Below are 22,180 nucleotides of genomic sequence, written 5' to 3' on the forward strand. Positions count from 1 at the left end.
TGCAGCTCTCAAGAAAAACTCAAAAATTCATATAGAATGACGCACAAGAAATTAAAAAAAGTATTTTCTTCTATTAAAATTTCTTAAATCAGCTTGAAGCTCTCAAAAAATGATCGTATATATCGAGCCCTAACCGACAAAAACACGTATGTAGATAAGCGAAGTTTTTTTCTAATTTTTTTTTATGCAAAAATGCATCTTGATACTCTATGAACATTTCTTCATAAAAAAAAAAAATATTTTCAAAGAAACTTCGCTTTGTATTTTCGGCGGTTAGGGCTCGATATATTTATTTCTTCAATAAAATATACAGCAAAATCAACGCACCTTTTCAGGAAACAGAAATAACTAGTTAACCCGCATGGCATTAAAATGCCCAAAATTTAATTTCAAAAATCAAAAAATATTCCAAATGTTAATCATAGTTATAAGCGATCCGAGTGCCACATTCCATCTAAATGCCATGCAGCCGTTTCTTCCGTGAAGAGAGGTCTCACGTAGTTTCGGTGCCAGTTCTGCAAGATGGCATTGGAAGATGTGTTTGTACGTCTCCTAATGACCACAAAATCATCATGAGCATAAATAAATGATCAAATTATTATTGTCATCATTGGTGAAAATGCTAAACTCAAATTTTCCAATCAAAAAATCACTTTAGACGGCAAGAAGTTTTCCGAGTTCCGTATTTTTTTTCTTTTTGGTATTTAATAACAGTTTATATTTGAAATCAGTTTTCATAAATGAATAGCATGCATGGATTTAATTTTCCTATTAGTACGGACTCTGTAAGTTGTAACGTGGCTTCGTTTTTGTCATATATATACGTAAAAATTAACAATAATGTTCACATAAGTATGTAAATCACAGCGAAGCCTCGGATGCCCTGTCTAACTACGTAGTACAAGACTTTTCTACATACATATGTACATACAATAAAGATTGTAACACTAGCCCCTTTTATTTTTGTCTGTCCAGGGCTGCCGCCCACGTATTTATATTGACACCTCATAAATGCCAATCAAGTCATTAACGCCATTTTTTACACCATTTCTTGTAGCTTACTCACAATCATTATTCGTCCTTATATACAATAGTAACAGTACTGAAGTGATTTGCAAATGATATAATGTTTTTGCTTTACTTATGTACATATGTATGTAGGAATGTAGAAATACCCTGTAGGAAAATCAATAGCTTTAAAGGCATTTTATTAACTACAGGTTGTTGAAATTATTTCCTTTTTCTTGGGCTTCTTCTGTTAACATGGCGATGTTCTTGGAACAAGTCAAAAAAGTCCATTGTCCAACTCTGTTTTATTTATCTAATTTTCGGAACTGCCTACTTATTTAGTTCCGACCGGGAGGATTTTGGTTTGTTTTTATTAAAAAACAATGTATGTAACCCATTTTTTCAATTTCTTTTCTTGATCGAACTCTTGCAAATGTAGATATGATATGTGTATGTATTCACCGATTTTAATTGTAAAAAGTTGAGGTGCGCTCGCGCGAGTATTCACTGGAATTATACTAAGTAAGTGCAGCAGCAGTGTGGCAAACAAATGATTTTTAATTAGCCGCAACCACGATCAGCGATAGACACTTAAATACAGGCCAGCATGTGTGCGTACTTAGGTACTTAAGCACTCGTTAACACGTTCGTGTGTGTGGATATGTTAAACTAGTTTCCAATTCAGCTCAGTTTACCGCCCGCACAGAGGCTAAGTAAACACATAAGTACCTATGCATAATTACAAATCCACACATGCATATGTGTATCTGTGTACTTATTAGTTTATTTGCATTCAAGAGCTGTTATTTCAACAACAACTCGAACAAGCTTCAGCAGTCCACTATTGGTTATTTAGTTGTCGATTGCGCTGATATGCATACACCCATATTATTTATTTACTTGCATACCTGCGTATATACAAAAGTGTATGATACATACGGATATACATATTTACTGATGGCTTGTTGACAATTTGACATGCAGCTTTCGATTCGGCGCATTTTGCAATTAAATTTGTCAGAATGGCTTAACAAACATTTCGGAAGTTCTGCTGACTGCCGTGTTCTGTTAATTTCCATTCGGTACCATTTATATCAGCAATTTCGTTATTTTTAATCGTGGAAGCAGTTTATTGGTATTATCATTTTGTGACTTGTTTTAAGTCAGTTCTTTTAGCAATGCACCGAATACGGCTACGATTTATGTATTCGCTTATGCAAGGTTTTATTTTGGTTGTGGCTTCCTTATCCTACCAAATATCTGATGTCGTTGTTTTTAATTGAAACGACAGACAAGTGATCAGTGTGGAAGATAGGGTTGGTATGCATTTTTTATTGCAAATTTAAGTTCTGTTTAAAATAAGCCATTGTTTTAATTCAGCTTTCTCTCCCATTAATTAAATTGCTTTTAATTATTTGAATTGGTATTTGAAATTTTTTTATTTGAACAATAAAATTGCAGACCACCACGGTAGCACTCCTGAACAAGCGTTCCACAATACTAAATAGAATTTGTTCTATTATTTCATTAAACTTTTTTCTGATTTAAACTGTGCCACAATGAGCTGAATAACTTTGTTATTCCACAATACTCTTACTAGGTTACAGTATGCTCTAGAACTGATCTAAGCAAACCAGTGCTGCCGAAAGTAGTACGATAGGAGCTTTTTACTACTATTTTGTCATTCATACTCCCGTACTCCGTAAGATCGACTATGCTACTATTTTGCGCTATAACTCAAACAATGAGCACTGTCAAAGAACATTGCATGCAAAAATTTCCGAATACAATTTCATTTTCACATTTCGATAAAGTTTCTTAAGCCATTTTAAGGGCATTATTTAAAACTTACGCTGCAGTGATGAATTTATATTGGACATAAAATTCTTTCCAAATCTTGGCGGGAAAGCTCGTTTGTTGGTCCGAATACACAACGAGTATAGGAAGCAGCAATTGGGCCATACTACGAGTACATATACCGCACTTGCGTTGGAGGGGCCAAAGAACAAAAAAGGGCCTGCATTTAATGTAAACAAGGCAGGGACAGGAAATATTCAATATATTTGAAATTTTAACCATAAAAATCAACAAGTTGAAATCGTCGTAAAACAATTTTAACTATACCCNATAATTAATATTTGAGTTTTAATTTTTCACTCAAAAGTAATTATTGATACTTTGCGTCTTTTTGGCCTTTTCAACTTTATAAATACTCATTATTTTTAAGAGGACAAATAAAACTCAAAAATAATGATTATCTCTGAGCGAAAAAATAAGAATCATAAAATAACCATTATTTGAGATGGAAAATAAAAATCATAAAATAATGATTAAATGTTTATTTAAATTATTTTACTTATAACTATTACCGTCCCTGAAATAGGGTCATGTATTCCAACCTCAGGAAGCAGTTTGTGCCTCGAGAAGTGGCCCCCCTGCCCCTACCTGGCTACGCCCATGTTGGGGACATCTACGAACTATGCTACGATGCATGCTAGGTGCAAGGGTTAAGCTAGAAATCACTCTCAGTAGACTCAACTTTGTTGTATCTTTTCAGCAAAGGCAATTATGGTATATTATCTTTTGGTTTTGAAAATACATTAAGCACCAAATCTATGCCACCGGTACATCCAGAGCAGCGCCAGACGATCGTTCTTTGAAGCTTTGTAAGCAGATTTCCTAAGCTAAATCATAGATCTTTAAGTGTGTTACATTTTGTCAGAAAGCACTGGAAATATATGTTCCGAGGTATACGTACGCAGTCGACCCAACAGCCTCTAATCACTTACTCGCCAAGCAGGTCATTGACTACAAATATGTATTCAATAGCCTTGATGCAAATGCAAATGTTTTAATGAAAATGAATTAGTACCCAACATGCGCAGTCCAATCATAATTTTTCATCATCCAACTGTGTGAAATTTCTCACTTTTACATAAATTCGTCTCAATTATGGCATATATATAGTAGCACCTAATTAATGAAACTACTTATCAACTAATGAATTTATTTATTAGCAAATCTACATATGTATTGTGTCGCCTACATGCATAAATATTTATATTAATAGCAGCTGATACCAATTTAAGTAGATACATAACTAACGAAACTAATTAATTTAAAAAAAGTTGCTATTTTGCAACAACCACCGTAGCTTTATTAACCATATATAATTAATTTACAAGCCGTAAAATATTTTTTCTCATCGAACTTCTTGAGAATATGGCATTTCATAATTTGCAAAGTCTTGAAAAGAAGCAGGAAGTTTATTACTACTTGCTGTGCATAAAAAAAAAATAAAAAATATTTTTCAAACTCCATAAAGACTTGCACAAACCTTTTCACAGCATCACTATTAACGAGTTAGTTGTAGCGCACAAAACACAACTAATGGGCTACACAAACTCCTTTCAACATTAGCTGCTTATACGAGTACTTGTATTTGTGGCACTGAGTATGGAGGTTGTTTTTATTGATTTTCTGCGAAATACATCACCTGACAAAAACAAATACAAAAAGAATCGTAATATTTAAAGCATTATTGCAATTGTCTATGCTACGTACATATGTACGTGTGAGTACACTAACTTGTTCCCCACCCTAATGAGCTGGTTATTGAAGTTCGTTGCTTAAGTCTTTTGTTACGCTTTTACTCAATTAAGTATTGAACATGAATATTGAAATTAAAATTAAAATTGAACACAACATGCAGTAATAGAACAATAAGCAGAACAAATAAGGCAAATTGTGTTTAGTGAGAATATTTTCGTTTTAAAGTATGAATATATACAAACATATGTATGTATGTGCATACCTACAGTGGCAGTCAAAACATATGCAATGAAGTGAATATTTTATAAAGTCTAATTTAAGGGTAAAAATTATTATATTTTGATTAAGCTTAGTATTTCTATGCTGCAAGAGTTTGTAAAGGTGTCAAGTCACTAGATTTTCTCATCAATAAATGCAACTTCATCAAAAGATTTACATAGTCAAATATTCAATGGTCAAAATAAGAGCAACAAAAGCCGGAAACATAAAATTTTATTTTGTAAAACAAGTAGCAAATTCGTGATTGGCATTGGCCATAAAATTATTTAAAAAAAACTGGGATATTGTAATGTCCCAGACGACATCGCATCCTCTGAAAAGTTTTCCAGATTTGTTGTGGTTTTCGTAGTCGATCGTTTGATTTACAATTTTTAAAAACATTCACCGCCTTACGAAGAAGCCACTAAAGTCAAAAAATGTTACAGTAAGCATTTTAATCATAGTATAGACATGCGCAGACTCTTCACAAATAGAGGATAGTAAGAATAAAAAATTAAGAATAAAATGAAACAAATACCCTGCAGTGAAACCCCAAACTAGTCAGGAAAAATACTAGTTAACAACTAGAATTTCCTGACTAAAACCGAACTAGTTCGAAAATGACCAGACTTGTACCAAGTACAAAACGATTTATTCATGGCCTGTTCTATTTGACTTCGGCAGTTTAATACAATAGAGTACACAAAATATTATAACTTTCATTTGGGTATATTGTAAACGTTAAAGCAAGTACGTACTCGCAATTAAACCATACTTTTAAATAATGATTAATATTCCTAATGATTATTAATTAAACAAAATTTTTTAATTAACTCGTTAATTTTAATTACATCATGTTATTTTTGATCATTTTCAATTATTTAGACATTTTTTAATTACACAATTAATATACAGTGAAAGCTCTCATAGACGGACGCTCTAATAAGCGGACATCTCCTATAAGCGGACGCATTCTTGGGAACGAACAATTTTTGGTTTTTTTCTATACAAAATGCTCTCCCATACACGGACTTTCCGATAAACGGAAGCGGACACTCAAAAATGTCCAGTTATGAAAAAAAAATCTCCCATAAGCGGACGCGAAACTCTAACAAGCGGTCAATTTTGTTTTTTTTTTTCAGTCAGATGTTGACTCTAGCGCTTCTACATTTGTATATGTACACAAGAACATAGTCCATAGTCAAAGATATTTTCTTTTCTAGAAAAAGTGTTGCCTTTTCGTTGCCCTCTTCTTGCGGCTTGAGCGAAGTGGGCAATGAGATTTGTCGGTAGGAAAGAAAACGCCATAAATTAGATTTATTCTTAATTCATCCTGTTTTTGTCTATTGAAGAATAAATATTATTTTAATTTAGAAACCCGCAATATAAATTTTTTATGTTTTAATTTTGATTTTATTTTTTACGAAATTCCCATAAGCGGACATCTCTCATAGGCGGACAAAAAATAGGTGACCATCGGTGTCCGCTTATGGGAGCTTATACTCTAATTATTTGAATAATTTTATTTATCAATCAACAAGCCAAAGTATAGACAAAACTTACGAATATTTAATAACTGATTGAATTATTTATTTATTTTATTCTTATCCAAATCTAAAATTTTAAACATTAATTATTACTTTTAAAAAATTTAAAAAGAAAGGACTGAAATGTGCAAAGTTAGTGAATTAAATTTATTTTAATGAAAACGTTTATTGTTATCTTAGTTCACTCAAAAATGAACTAAAGTATTCGTTATTAAAAAAGATAAAAATATAGTATTATTGTACCTGAAAGCCTTTACTTTTAATATCATTTAATGGAAAAATCATTTAAATTTATATTCGAAAGTTTGAAATATTCATGTATTTATTTTTCCTGTTAATTAATACTCAAAAAATTTAACACTAATTATTGGCAAATCTAAGACTGCTAAATAAAAATGTGTAATAGCGGAATTTTTTTGTAAGCGAGCGACAAAACAAACAAAACAAAAAACAATAGAAATTAGTAATTATGCGAGGTATTTGCGTAATATATATACTTATTTAAAATATAAGTTTTTTCGCTCAACAACACTACTCTTCAGGTCGCGTATGTTTTAACCGACCTGGCTGAACTCGGATAAATAGCCGAGTTTGTGTTGTTGCTTTGCGTGTATTTCGTCNTGGTATATTTCTGACCGAAATCTGACAATTGCCATCTCGTAGGACATCCCCTTGTTAAAAATACCAGTTGATTGCATGGAAAAAAGATAGTTGGCTGACTAGTTGGGCATGCGGTTCATACTAGTTGTGAGGTAGTTTACAACTAGTACATTTGACTACAGGGTAGTGTCCGTTGTACCTACGGTATTCCGAAAAACAACATTTTTTAATACAAATATGAAAAAAAATTAATATATAATGGAATAAATAGAAATAAATATATGTGAGTCAGAATTTCTGAAACGGGCCACTTCAATTAAGTGGCATTTTATTGCCAATCAGCAATGGTATTTTTTCTTAGCAATTGACAATGAAAACTAACTTTGCTTGTCCAAAAAAAAAATTTGTTCTTATATATCGACAAGAGCTTCTTTTTTGTCCTTTTTACTTCAAAATTCAATTTCAGACAATCTAATTGACCGATTTTGACAATTTAACCGTCAATTTTATTGCTATTAAAAACTCTTCAAGGGCATAGGCTTTCTAATAAAAAAAATTTTAAGGGTAAATGTTTATAAAATTGTTGGTAAAAATACAAAAATAGTAGTCTTCTCCACCACTTTTTCACACAGAAATAAAACCGCATATGCAAAATTTTACTCTCTAAAATATTCTGTTGAGAAAAAAAATGGATCGAAACGTGGTAAACCGTTATTTTGAAATGAAGACTGTCGCGCAATGTAACGAGCGCGTTCGGACTTATTTTGGTTAAGTGCGTCTGCAACCAGCGTACCCTCGCCGGTTTGTTTGCTTTCATGTGACAGGGTCAAAAGTAAACAGAGGTAGGTTTAAGTGAAAAAGTTAATTTTTAAGCAAAAAACAAAACCGCCTTCAATTATCATATAACAATTTAAGATAATCGTTTCGGTAATTTCGAAAGAGAAAAGAAAAACCTGTCCTTGTTGCTGCACTTTTTAAAATAATGCGTTTTTCGCAAATGCATAAAATCTTTTTTCACTAAGATAATTTGATACATATCGATAACTCAATGAACTAAAAACACTAAAATCCGATCACTCTTGATAAATTCGATGAATTTCGATAACTGTGCATTTCGAGTCCTCGATTACTCGATACAATTTGGATACTCTATAAGTAATAATTTTATATCTTCAAATTTTCCAAAGCTACCCTCTGTTAACACGACAAAATTCGATAAGCAGTGCTTACTCCTTAGACTTATATAACTCGATAAACTTATATTTCGATAACTTGATATGTGTATTTTAAAAATTCAAAAAGCTTCAATTTAATAAATCGAAATTTGAGTATATCACTAAATATCGATAACTCGATAAGTTGAAAGAACTCGATGCATTACGTTGGATCGATAAATTTCGCTAGTTTTATAAATAATGATAATTCAATAAATATTGATAACTTGATAAATTTCATTAACTTGACAAATTTCAATAATCCCATAAATGTTTATAGTTCCATAACTATCCGTACATCTCAGCAATTAATTTTCTGTGTATACGAAATTTCGACAACCCCATAAGAATTTATCGATTTGAATAATTGGGTACGTTGCGATAACTTGACAAATTTCGATAGCTATAAATATCTTTGAATCGATAAATTCCTCTAACATGATAACTTTCGGTAACTCGATTTTGTACGACTGAATTATTTCAATTTCGTTAGAAAACTTTTAATTCTAAACACATCGATATTTTCTTTGATCACATGCATCGAAATGTACATCATATTTTTCAATACATCAAAGGGCATATACATCGCTGTATCGATTTACATAGAATTTTTCAGATATTACTTCACAAGCGTAAATTCAATTAAAAATGTAGAAATCACTTAAACAAAATATTTTTAAATAACTTTCTTCTTTACGAAAGCTATAGAACCGGTAGTTCTCAAACTTGGTAGAAGACATGAGTGCATAAGAGAGGCCCACATATGTTTTTACCACTACTGTATATGAAAACGTTTGCAGTTATGTTATAAAACTCCGTACTTTATTAAATTTAACATTTAGTTACATACATACCTACATATGCATGTAGATGAAAAACGTCAACTAGCGACGATGTTTTACAAAATCTGGAAGCTAAATTTTATCTTCAAATGTTACCATGAAATATTGCACATCAGGAGTTGAGCCATCAAAAACAACAATAAATATAAATTACAATAAGAAATGAAAATAATAAAACGTGCGCTTACCCAGTGGGTTAGTGTTACGTGTAAGTAAGTAAAACTTCGTTCATAAAGAGAATAATGTAATAAATTACAGGAGAAACACCTTTGCTTCACAATCAAACATCTGTATGTGCATATATGCATAAAACATACATGCATTCGAAAAACAAAATAGAAAAAAAAAAAACTTTTTCAGCAATTTGCACTAGTAAGTGTAAGTGGCAAACCCCTTTAGGTCGTCGAAAGCGTCATGACATGGCAGCTAGCTAACTAACAACTATCGGCAAGCAACTACTAGTCGCTCGTAGTGTTGACGCTTTGAGTGTGGCCTGTCACTAAAAATAGAATTTGCCACACTGTTATATGTATTTCCAGTGGCGAAACAGACCCAATAAACATTTAGATTTGAGCTAACTTGAGGATAATTTGAGAGCTATTTAAGCTAAATATTTTTCAAATCTCGCATATTCTTTCTCAATAGTACCTCAAGTGGAGAATCATAGCGTTCTCAATATAAAGCAAATTTTTTATTGTATGAAAATGGGACTGTTTCTCAAGTTGAGAAAAAGTTAGTTATCAACTTGAATTCCAACCAGGTACTCTAAACTAAAATTTTGAAAATAATATCATTTATATCTTTTTGGTGACTTCGGCTCAATATGTTGGATTTCAACTTGCGAACTATACATTTCTTGAAAATTCTCTAAGGATTGAAAATGATGTTGGATATCAACATGAGAATTATAAACTTCTCCAACGCTTAAAAACAATTGGAGAACCATGCTGGATATAAACATGAGAACTATACATCTCTCAAAGATTGGATAATTACTTTTATGTTTGTTGGGTTTTTCTTTTTACTACTAAAATAGGACTGTTTCTCAAGTTGGGAAAAGGTTAATTTTCAACTTGAACTCCAATGTTATTCTCTAATTAGCTTCAAACATATCATTAAAATCCTTAATTTAAATTACCAAAATAATGTCTCCCTATTTTGTTGAAACGACATAGCAAATTCTAAATTTTATTTTATTTTTTAATTCTTTTGTAATAGTTAAATAAATATATTATTACAATAGATCAGTTTGTGAAGAAATTTTTTTTTTTCAAGTTCATCTCAACTTCCAGTCCAAGGTTACAGATAAATTTGAGAATGGTGTTGGATATCAACTTGGGAACTAAAATGTCCCCAATATTGGAGACGAATTTGAGAATAATGTTGGATATTTATCAACTTGATAACTATGAATTTCTCCAAGGTTGGAAAAATATTTTTTTAGAGTTGGTTGGGTACATTACTTTCGACTTCACCGCTGTTTTTTTTTGCGAGCAAAAGGTTTACAGCATGGCTGCCAGATGACTGAAGGGGTAAGTGAATGGCATGCGCGCAAATTATGGGAGCAGTTAGAGCGGCGAATGGTTGCTGCTGCACGTGTGTATCGCTTGGTCCCCGCTGTACTCCCTCTAACAGTCACCGACACACACGAACACACCGGCACTAAATAGCATTTTGTGGGTGAGCTTTGTTGTGCGATTGATAGCTTCAACGGTGAGCTTATACACACTTGCTGTCCACTTTGGCTTTTAATTGTGCGCGCACGACTTTTACACACAAGCATACATGCATCAGCAATGCCAGCTGGAGCAGAATGTTGCCATATGCGTTTTGAAAAGTTGTAGTGATTCGTTGAAGCTAGTTACTTTTGCTGGAAAGTTTACGAACCGTCCAATCGAGAGAGATTTATATTATAGACTAAGGGGAAGTATTTCTCTGATTTAATAAAAAAAAAACAAGTGAAAGTGTCTGAAGTATCTAGATCTAATCTGGACTCAAAACTTAGGTGGACCACTCATGTGAACACGCCCACATCCAAAGCTCCGAAGGCACTAAGGGTGTGTAAGCATCTAGCAGGAAGTTCTTGGGAGTCTTCCCCAAAGATTCCGAGACACTGCCCCTGCTCATAGAGCAGTCATCAAAGCCTATTTACTTGCACTTTGGTGGAGACAATGGAAAGCTCTATCATCCAGAGCAATGGAAAACCTAGTATTTCAGCTACCAGTAATCCTTTTCCCCAGAGATACTATGAAGTGGTTCATAGAAATTTCCGAGCATTTTTCAAACGGAAGGCTATGAGGAAAAATATAACTTGTAGAAATAACAGAGAAATATTGACGAAGAACCACAGGACTTCACCAAGCCAAAAGCTTATTGGGAGCTACAGGCTTCTAATTCACCTCTCTAAGAGGATCATCACAGGCATCCTTAAAAGGCATCTGGTTCAATGCTCTGTGTGGCTTTTTCGAAATCGAGAAAATATTCAATAATTTTTTAGACATGTCTAGTAACGCATTGTAAAGATTTATCTCAGAAAAACAGAACTCATAATATTCAAAAGGTCGCCTGATATGAGTGCGTGGAACATAACTACTATACGATTGAAAAAATCCGAACGTTCCAGAATGACACACTATACTCAGACAGAATAAATTGGTCGGTTCATTGCTAGGAGCTCAAAAAACTAAACACCCTTACCCTACCCACACCCTACCATACTGGCAGCATAACTTCGCTTTGAAAAACTCTTACTTTTGACGTACAAGTATTTTGCAGCGAATCATGGTGATGGAATCAAGAAAATTTGCTTTCCAAAATTTTGCTAAAAAATCACTTTTTATCAGCAGTTATAATTCCTTTAAAAAAGATCCTTTTTTCTGTTTCGGCAACATAACGCAAATATTTATCTACTAGCACTTACAAATTAAATTTTTTTTGTAATGAGTTTATCGCCCAGGCTACGTTACGATCGTTCAGAAGATTGGACCCCTTACATTTATGATTATTTCAAGGAAAAATATTCACATATATTTTTGGAGAAACCCTATTTCTCGGCACCTAGACGTAAAAACCAACAGGCTACGAATGTAAACGAATCAATGTTAAAGCCGACTAGAATGTTGTGCCATGCAAGTATGTATGTACTTATCTCTTCGAATGTACATATGTACATACGCTTCTATAGAAAAGGTTGTAATATCCCACTTTATATTTGTATGTAAATTAGGGCGAATCAATTTTTATGGGATAATTTTGGCTTTATGAGCGTGTTGCAAAAAAAGGATTCTACGGTAATTCTAAGCAAATTTGCCAAAAAAAACTATGGGTCTAAAATAAATATTTGGTTTTCCGAATTTCGAAAATAAATTTCTTAGCATTTTCCTGTAGTGTCGTAAATAAGTACTTAAATTTTGTATAATAACATGCTGGCGAATTTTTTGGCATGAAAAAATCTATTTATGCATTTATCTTTTACTTAAAACTTCCATCAAAGGGCGCAACAGCGAAAATTTTCACATTTTCTGAGAAACCAATTTTTACAATTTGGCATACGTTTCTACGGAAAATTTACTTAGAATTGGACGTATAATCCTTGTATGCTATGCGCGCATAGTAAAAAAATGGCCCGCCCTAATGTACATATGTATGTATTTTAGTTGGAGTTGGCTTTTCAATTTTCATTTTTTCGACCAGTTTGTATTGGCTTCCTTTAGACTACTCTGGTCACTTCTGCTGGCTAATGCTCGTGCACTCCGCCACTGAATGGTTAAATGCTTGAATCGCGAGCAATAATAATTCACAAATTATATACCAACAATACAATAACTACTAGTTAGTGTGCTGTGACCGAATATGCATGCGCATGCACTGCCAGCCACTATACTTACGTTGGCGACGCGGCGATGCAACTGTATTGTGATCGCTAGTGAAATATACACGGATCAATGTATGTACACTAGACTGCATCACCAAAAAAAAATGCGGTTTTTCCACCGGGATTACAAAATTTATTATATTTGAACACGTTCTCCAAAATATTTCGGAAAAATATTAAGATTTACGTGACGTGCATAAAAGTATTTAACATTCTTTTCAACGGAATCGTAATAATGAGATTTTTGATGCTGTTTTTGTTTACTTTTTTTAAAGATTGATTTACAAAAAACTTGAATAACTTGGCCAAAACTATCTGATTTAGACCTATGGGATGTCAGTAGAAAGGTATTTTCCCACTATTTTTATTTCTGTGCAAAAAACACATCTTCATTCAACTTTGAATTACGTTCGTTCATCCCAACTTTCTCTTTCATCCTTTGAATGAGTTTATTAGCAAGGAAATAGACAGAGTGAGAAAATACGTTTCCAATGATACTTCACGAGTCTAAATAGGAAGAGTTTAAGTTCAGTTATTCAAGGTTTGTCATTTGAGGGGATTTTTTCAAAAAAACATTTTTAAGAAACTATTTTTATTCATAACAAAATAAATGTTTCTCGATATTTTTAAATCGGTCCAGATCACGTAAATCTTAATATTTTTGCGAAATATTTTCATGGACATAAAAGATTTTATAATTCCAATGGAAACACAGTAGCGATTTTTTTTGTATGGGCAGTGATGCAGTCTAACGTACCCGTGTACATATATATAGTGCACGAGTAGTATTGATATAAGTGCAGTTAGCGCCGTAACTTTGCAGGGGTTGCGCATGCGCCCAATCGCGTGCAATTATTTTTACCTAATGAGCGTTCAAATAGTAACTGAAATTGAGACTTTGTACTATAACAGCAGCGCAGCTCATGCATGCATACACACACACAACAATAGCAGTATTATGCGGCAGGCATTGTCCAGTCCAGCACGAAATTTAACTGTAACTTAGACTAAAAATATTACCAAAAAACGTTATTAGTACCAAAGTAGTAATAAAAGATGAAAATAAAATATTCGCAGCAAGGCTCTTCACTCGCTGGCACTATCAACTAATCAACCAACTAACCAATTGACTGACTTACTGAGTGCCCGCTGCAATAGCGTACAACAGTGCTCGTCAAACTTTTGAGTGTGACGGACCGGCTGCAGTTTTTCTATTACGTCGGGGACCGGTACCTTTTTTTATTGATTATTTTTCGTTTACGATCATCTCACATATGTATTAAAATTTGTTTAAATGAATTTCTTTATTAGCCGGGTGTCTATATATGACCTATTACCATTTAATGATAGCAGATATTAGCGATTTTTTATGAATGTTTAACAAATTTAAGTTGTTTTTATTATACAAGTTGTATATAGCCTCATTAAACAGTAATATAAAACATCAAAAAATCGTTGTCCATTTCGCGACGCCCTTTGCGGACCGGCGACTTATGGCTTACGGACCGGCACCGGTCCGCGGACCACCACTTTGGCGAGCACTGGCGTACAATCTATCGAGCAAGAAAACGATTCACACGCGCTTGTGTGTGTGTGTATGTTTGTGTGTGTGCCAGCGAATACTTCTCAGTCACTTCTGCTGTGGATACTCGTAGCTACAATGCTCTACTATGCACTGACAACTATTCTATACTGCATTGCGATGGCAAATGCAATTAACCAATTATGTGAGCAGCAATAGCCACTATCGTCATTGCTACCTGCCTGCAACAACAACAGTAAGATCAATTGGCAAGAGTCGTTAGTATATTTGTAACAACAGCAGCAACGCAGTGGCAGTAGCAGCAGCAGAAGCCGAAATGGTGGCAACAGCAGTGGCGGCTCGCGCTTGTAATTGCAACTCAATCAATTCAAATTGCAACACTCAGTACAACAATGTAATGCAATGCCAACAACAGCGGCTAATACTTAGATAAAAATAATCCAAAATACGAGTAAATGAAACGAGCTACACGAACATCCGTTGAAAGTCAAAGTTTACAAATCCAGCCGGCATTATTGGCCACAATTAATGAAGCATTTATAGCCGTTATTAGCATATTCGCATATTAGCAAAAATTCTTAGAAAACCGTCAATTTCCAATTCGCGACAATTAAAGTTGCAGCTACTTGTATGTAGATATGTATGTACTTATATGAATTGCTTTATTTCGCTAGAGAAGCTCACAATCTTAAAATACAGGTACTCTTAATTAATTTGTCTAATTAATTGTTCGCAGCTTGCGTGCAGATGAAATCGAAAAATTCTATAATAATGCAAATACATATGTATACATGTACTTATGTATGTATGTACGTTAGACCGTGCCACATTAAAAGTTCGCCGTACTCCCTGAATCTAAATCAATTTTGCAAGGTGATTTCGAAAAAAAAAAAATNGACCGTGCCACATTAAAAGTTCGCCGTATTCCCTGAATCTAAATCAATTTTGCAAGGTGATTTCGAAAAAAAAAAAAATTGTTTGTCCTGTCCTAGGGGCTGCCTTTTAATATTTTTCCGTGGCATCTACATTCGGCATTAAGAAATTTGTTAGATAGTTCTAATCTAATAGAAGAAACACTTCCTTAGCAAGGGTTTAATGATTTCTATTGAGCTTTAATTGATTGGCATTACGGTTGCACGTTAAGGCTACACTGAGAAAATAGTTTGGTATTAACACATGATTTGGTTACAGTTACGAAATCATGTGTTGAGAGATATATATTTGGCGGACTTTTTTCTGAGTGTATAAGAGCTTAGATCTGAGAACTGACATGGTAAACCTCCGAGTGTACTTCTGCTATAAATAGCTTCTTCATAGATAGAGTAAAAAGTGTAGATCTCTCCATTTGAACACGGATTGGAGAAGAAGCTCGGTCGCATACGTAGAAAACGTTTAAGCGCCAAAGGTTTATTTATGGAATGAAATATGGCATACTGTACCTCTCCAAATAACCTAGGATATAAATTAATAACTATTTTGGGGCTTCCCTTAAACTACAAAAAGCCTTAAAAACTTGGAAAAACTTAAAACTTTTATTGAGAGGCCAAGATTTGTATGACATGAAAAAAAAGTTTGTTCGATCAAAAAAGCCAAAGTCCAGATTTCAAAAAAAAGCGCTTGTAGATATCCAAAAACCGACGAAAACGGTTTGGAAGAACCGAATCAGTCATCCGAATATATAAGCGTAGACATAATCTGCTCAAAACCGATCACCTGTTATGGCTGATTTTATAAATTCGTTGCCTGAAGTCCTTTTTCGATGGCCGATGGTAATACGACATACTTATGCATCCAAGTTTCATATCGATTCAGATATCAGAGTTTGCTCGAAATTTGTTTTCTTCTTCTCTGTCCTAACACAGACCCGGTCTTTGAGCCTATTGTTGCACTGAACAGACACGCTTCCAAATAAAAACTCAAATTTATTTGTGATAGATTCGTCGAGATACATTTTTATGCAACGCAAACATGGTTTTCAAGTATTTTCCAACTTCGAATATTGCCGGTTGTTTTTCCGAACTACTTTTTGATTTACGCGGCTATTTCTAGATTTTCAGGATTTTCGGGATTCTCCGGACTACACGGGAATCTTCGGGATTTTTGCGACTATTCCGGCATTTTCGAGACTATTTCAGTTGTATTTATCGATCTTGATATCTATAAATTTATCTATAAGTTTATTGATATAAAAGCAATTATAGAAATGTTATGTATAATTATTTTTCTCAACTTATCTAGACTTACCATCTTATTTTATTTTGAATTATAACTATTGACCTGCATTTTTAATATCAGCACTGTCATGTGTCGTAAATTTTCTTGTTCAATAAATGACAAAAGTAAACAAATAAATATTGTTATCGATATATTTATCGATACATTTATCGATACAATATAGTTATCGATACTTGGTGCATTTTCTTGTAAACGAGCGACAAAAGAACGCTCAACTCGGGTACAATTTCCCTTTAGCGACTTAAGCAACCCTGTTGGTATCTTGCAAGAAACATGTGATTAGGTTAACGGAATTTAGATACAAATACCGATGTAAATGAATAATCGTGCGCGGTATTTGCGTAATATATATGTATGCTTATTTAAAATATAAATCATATATATAAGAATACACACATTTCCCTCCCCACTTTCCCATTAACTATTCACAATAGCGCAGTTTTTTCACTTAGCAACACTATCCTTATTATTTATATTTATAATATTTATTTATAATATTTTCGGTATATTTATTGTTATATTTACCGATATATTTATTTACATACTTATGGGCACGGATATTGAGTTTCGTAAAAATCCAAATCGTCCCTAGAATCCCTAATCTCAAAATCCCTAAATCTCAAAAAATCCCCAAAAACCCCGATGTAGTCGCGAGAATCCCATAAATCCCGAAGTTGTATCGAAAATCCCGAAGTGGTTCCAAAAATCCCGAAGTAGTTCCGAAGATGCCGATATAGTCCCCAGAATCACGAAAATCTCAAAGTAGTTTCGGAAATCCCGAAATAGTCCCGAAGATGCCTAAGCAGTCCCGAAAATCCGGAAATATAATAATTAATTACAAACTCGGTAAGCGCCATTTTACGTAGAACTGAAAGCTATAAAATACTTTAAAATCGTATTTGCGTTTCATAAAAAAGTATTACTTACCCGTACTTGAAAAATCACGAATCAAATTGATTTGCTCGATGAATCAAAACATGCATAAATTTGATTTCGTTTTAGTTCACGAATCGAATCAAAAATAAACTTTAATTTTCATTTAATCGACAACTAAAGCACACATAAAATTTGTTAAGGATTCGATGCAACTTTCAATTCCCAAATGACTTTGATGTATGGATTTGCGATTTGACTAATTCAAAATCACGCAACCCTGATACAGCACTACATGACTGCTTTCATTCGAGACCAACGTATTTTCATTCAACTCACTGGCTTACCTCATCTTATTTCTTCGCTGTTCGACATATTTTGCTGCCTATAAAAGCGAAAAAGGAAAAAAATATCTGCATACCGCATGGTGCACAACATACTGCTGGCGTATATAAAATAATATATCTAAAGCAGTGTTGTGCAATTACACAAATTTTAAAATTTTTTACACTGTCCTTGTAAAATATTGTAAATAATTGTAAATTATATAATGCAACTCTGATTGTCAGCAAAATAGTTGATTTAAACAAAAATGGGTTCTGTCGGTGCTTCACCAAGAAATATTTGGAAAGATCTGAACTTTCAAGTTCAAAATGATAGAAAAAATATACAGCTCTGTGTCTGTTTTGCAAAAAAAAAAAAACATACTGAAATATATCACCACAGAGACTAAAACAGCATCGGTATGTGCAATATGTATCTGCAAATACGTATAGACATAAAACTTAATTTTGGCGATCGCTATTTTCTAGGAAACGATGCAACTAAAATATTGATTATTTAGATGATGATTACACAATAACATATGAACGAGAGCTCTTTGAAAGCAATCGAATTATAGAGCTAGAAAATTCTGGATTTTCTGTCATGGATACGTCCAGCGACATTATTGTTTTTATAACAACTGAATCAACGCCATCTGTGCAACATAGTCCCAACCAAAAACGCCAAAAAGATAAGCTTCATCTTCATCAACGACGACGCAAAACTTTAAAACACCACCAAAAGCAGCATCGGCGGCACTGAAAACTTTTTTTGACAAAATAAGCTCTAAACAGGAGGATGAACTTAATTCTTTTGTAGCAAGATTTTTTACAGATGCAGCATATCTTTGCACGTAATAGATGCGCCACCCTTCAGAGAGTTAATCAAAAAACTAAGACCGTCCTATGAACACAAAATGCCCGGTAGAAATGCGTTCTCCACAACAATGCTAGATAAGGAGAACGAAAAACACATAAGGTATGTGAAAGAAGAGGATCACCTCACTCAGTACCAAAAAAAGGTGGTTACTATGCTCCATAGTTTTAATGGCATACAACTTTTTTTTGAAGTTTTTGACGTATCGGGTGAACAGGAGACGGCAGATAAACTCTTTATAACACAATTTGTTTTGCTGTAATGTCGGATAATGCTGCAAACATGTTGAAAATGGGTAGAGGTGTTGATATTTGGCATAGAAAGTGCAGTGCACTTGTTGCTAATTTGCTAGAACTTGTTAGAAAAGTGACAATAGTTTTAAAAGAGTTCCTCAACATTGATCTGTAGAAATGTATTTTATTAAAGGGTGGCACAAAAACTAAAATCCCTGCTGAAACATGATGGTTTTCGCACCGAGGCAGCTTTGCTTGTTAAAAAAAAAAAGACACAACCGTGCTCTAAAGCCCTATTGGAATACATTGCGAATTCAGGGTAAAATAAACACGCCGTGTGGCATCAGTGTCCCTGCAACAGGGTTAAATCAGTGCTGCTGAAAACAGCGCTCGTGGGCATACATTCATACAAACTAGTTCCAGTTATTGTCAAAATTCGACCGATTTTCTAGTTTTTGAGTCTTGGAGAGCTTTTCTAACATAACACGTAGCTACACTAAAAAGGACAAAGTAACTTACTGAAAAATCTTCTGCTTTGGAACTAAATAAACCGCGACTTCAATTTTTTATATCTTTGAAGGCCTTCGGAGGTCTTCGGAAGGACTTGGAATTAACCCGATACATTCCAGTTTATCGATAAATTTCAGTGATTTGATACGTATCGATAATTCGATAAATTTCGAAAACACTAAAATCCGATAACTCAACAAAATTTGATAACTCAATTAATTTCGATAACAGGGAAATTCGAGGGCTCGATGAATTTCTATACCTCAAAAATGTGTTTATATTTAGATACCTTTATAAATTTTTAATTTTGACAGCTCCATATTTTTCGAAAGCTATGGAAAAATTTCGGTAACTTGTTACACTCTGTTAACACGATAAAATTCGATAAATAGTGATAACTCGATAAGCTTATATTACCTTGAAATTTTGATAAATCGATATATTTTGAAAATTCCGTAAACATCGATTCGATAATTCGACCAATTTCAGTAGATCACTAATTAACCATATTTCTGTAAATTGAAAGAACTCGATACATTACGATAAATTTCATAAAGTCTGTAAATAATGATGATTAAATAAATATCGATAGCTTGATAAATTTCTTTAACTTGAAAAATTTCGATAATCCCATAAATTTTCATAGCTCGATAACTATCCGTAAATATCGACAACTGAGTTTCTGTGTCTATAAATTTCGACAACTCAATAAACATTGGTCAAGTTAAATAATTCGATACGTTGCGGTAACTCAATAAATATGGATAACTCGACAAATTTCGATAATTTTTAAGCCTTAATTTAATTCGATTCCTATCGAAAAATTTCAATTAACTTTCTTATTCTTTTAGTTACCCTAATTCTTATGTATTTCCCATTGTCTCCATTTTCGTCTTTATCTTCATTTTGCCTTCCCTATTTTGTCTTCATCGTTATCGTTTATTTCTTCAGTTTAATCTCAAATACGAAGTTGGAGGTTGCAACAACAACTATAAACAAATACGGAAATTTTTAAACGACGATTTTGGCCGTAAATTTCAATTAATTTTGAAACCATAAAAACTCTCCTCAACTACAGAAAATTACATTTCCAATGATATTCTTGGTTTTGAAATCGGTTCGGTAGAATTGCAAAAAAAAAACGACACAACATTTATGTTAGCATATAAATATATAGATTGTAGTCACAACCAAAACTTTGCTTCGTTGCAATAGAAGCAAAAGACTTAGGATGCGAACTTGATTTGATTGCTCATACGTTAGTAGTCTATAAAAGGTTTCGAGAAATATTATACTTCTTTTGCGATAAAAAGGATAGTTTATTTTTATCAGGAGGTCGACTCTAAACTAGCAAGGACAAATATAACATCAACATTTCATCGCATCCGATTTTGTTCTACCGCTATACTTCGACTACTATAGTACATTAGCAGAATGCATTTAACTTTAGTATTTCAATGCAAGTTAAAACATATCGTCAGTAAAAACGTCCCATAATATATGCACCCAAAATCATTGATTTCAAACAGAGACTGTAAACTTCCACAATTGAAAAAGTGGATTTTTTTCGAAATAAAAAAATGCATCAACATAAACCAGTTAGTTACATTAACTTACCAGAAGTAAGAAGAGTAAATGCGCGAACCAGCTTAAATGTGATGCCATAACGTTCTCACGATAAGAATTCCTCAGCGCCTTTCTGCGGCTGCTTTTATTCCCCTCTACTGCACTTGACTGGAACTTGTGCGTCGTCGCAGCTGATTTTACTGCGACTCCTTCTCTTGCACGTTGCAGTGGACCAACGACCACTGGGGTGTTCCACTGAATTCCGCTACAACTCCTTTCCTCTACTTCTTCTTCTGCGCCCCTAGCAGCTGCTACTGTTGCTGCTGCTTTCGTTTCTGCACTCTTTAGCAACGCAAATTTGTTATTCAAATGAGTCCGAAAAAAAATGAAATAAAAACACAAAAATGCACTTCGTCGTCGCCGTCGTTGTCGTTGTTTATAATTCACGGGCACGTCACGCGGTGAATCATAATGGCAATAACGCCAAAGAGATACAAAATTTAACTGACATACTGTTGCTGTTATCGTACGAATGCATTATTCAGCAGGAAGCCGCCGTTGTGGATGAAGGAAGGAAGTAGGTCGGTTGATGGGTAAGCCAATTGCGGGCAAAATGTGCTGGTGTATATGCCGGGCGTGAAAGGTAAGTTGATGCTGGACTCTTGCTTGCTGTTTGCTGTTGCCTTTGTTGTTTTTTTCTATTTACTGGTTCACTAAAAGAGTGGGAGAAAAGCGAGAAAACAACAAAAATTAAAACAAGTTAGTAATTTTGAGTAAATATCAGACAACATCTAGCTGTTGCCCATATTCTTAGCTACATAGCTAGTGCACAAAAATTAATATGTATGTACATATTTAAAATAAGAATAATAAATGTGCCCTATGCATATCTGAGTATGCATTTAAGGTTTTCTTTTATTTACCAGATTCAGTGTAATCGCCATTAAGCAGCATCATTAAGCCACAGCAGGCGATCAATCAATTAGCGCTTAAATCTCAAAGCACTCAAATAAAAGCTATTTGCTTACACACTTACGTGTATTTGTAGATAAGTCTCAGGTATCTATTACAATATTATAGGTATCAAAAATAGCTTTAATCGATACCTTGCAATCATTTTGCGAT

General features: G+C 33.7%; 1 protein-coding gene across 1 annotated transcript in view; it reads right to left on the minus strand.

The window, feature by feature from the left end:
* The window catches only part of LOC108371656 (serine-rich adhesin for platelets-like), a gene marked incomplete at its 3' end in the record, with an annotated part of 25,432 nt that extends 3,662 nt beyond the window's left edge, over positions 1–21,770 (minus strand). The window contains exon 1 of the mRNA XM_017627253.1: positions 21,107–21,770. Coding sequence (XP_017482742.1) covers positions 21,107–21,154 — 48 coding nt within the window. The remainder of the gene's footprint in view (positions 1–21,106) is intronic.
* Between the last annotated feature and the right edge of the window lie 410 nt (positions 21,771–22,180).

This window comes from Rhagoletis zephyria, unplaced genomic scaffold, assembly GCF_001687245.7.
Source record: "Rhagoletis zephyria isolate East Lansing unplaced genomic scaffold, Rhagoletis_zephyria_1.1 Rzeph_scaffold_05127, whole genome shotgun sequence".
Taxonomy (NCBI): Eukaryota; Metazoa; Arthropoda; class Insecta; order Diptera; family Tephritidae; genus Rhagoletis; species Rhagoletis zephyria.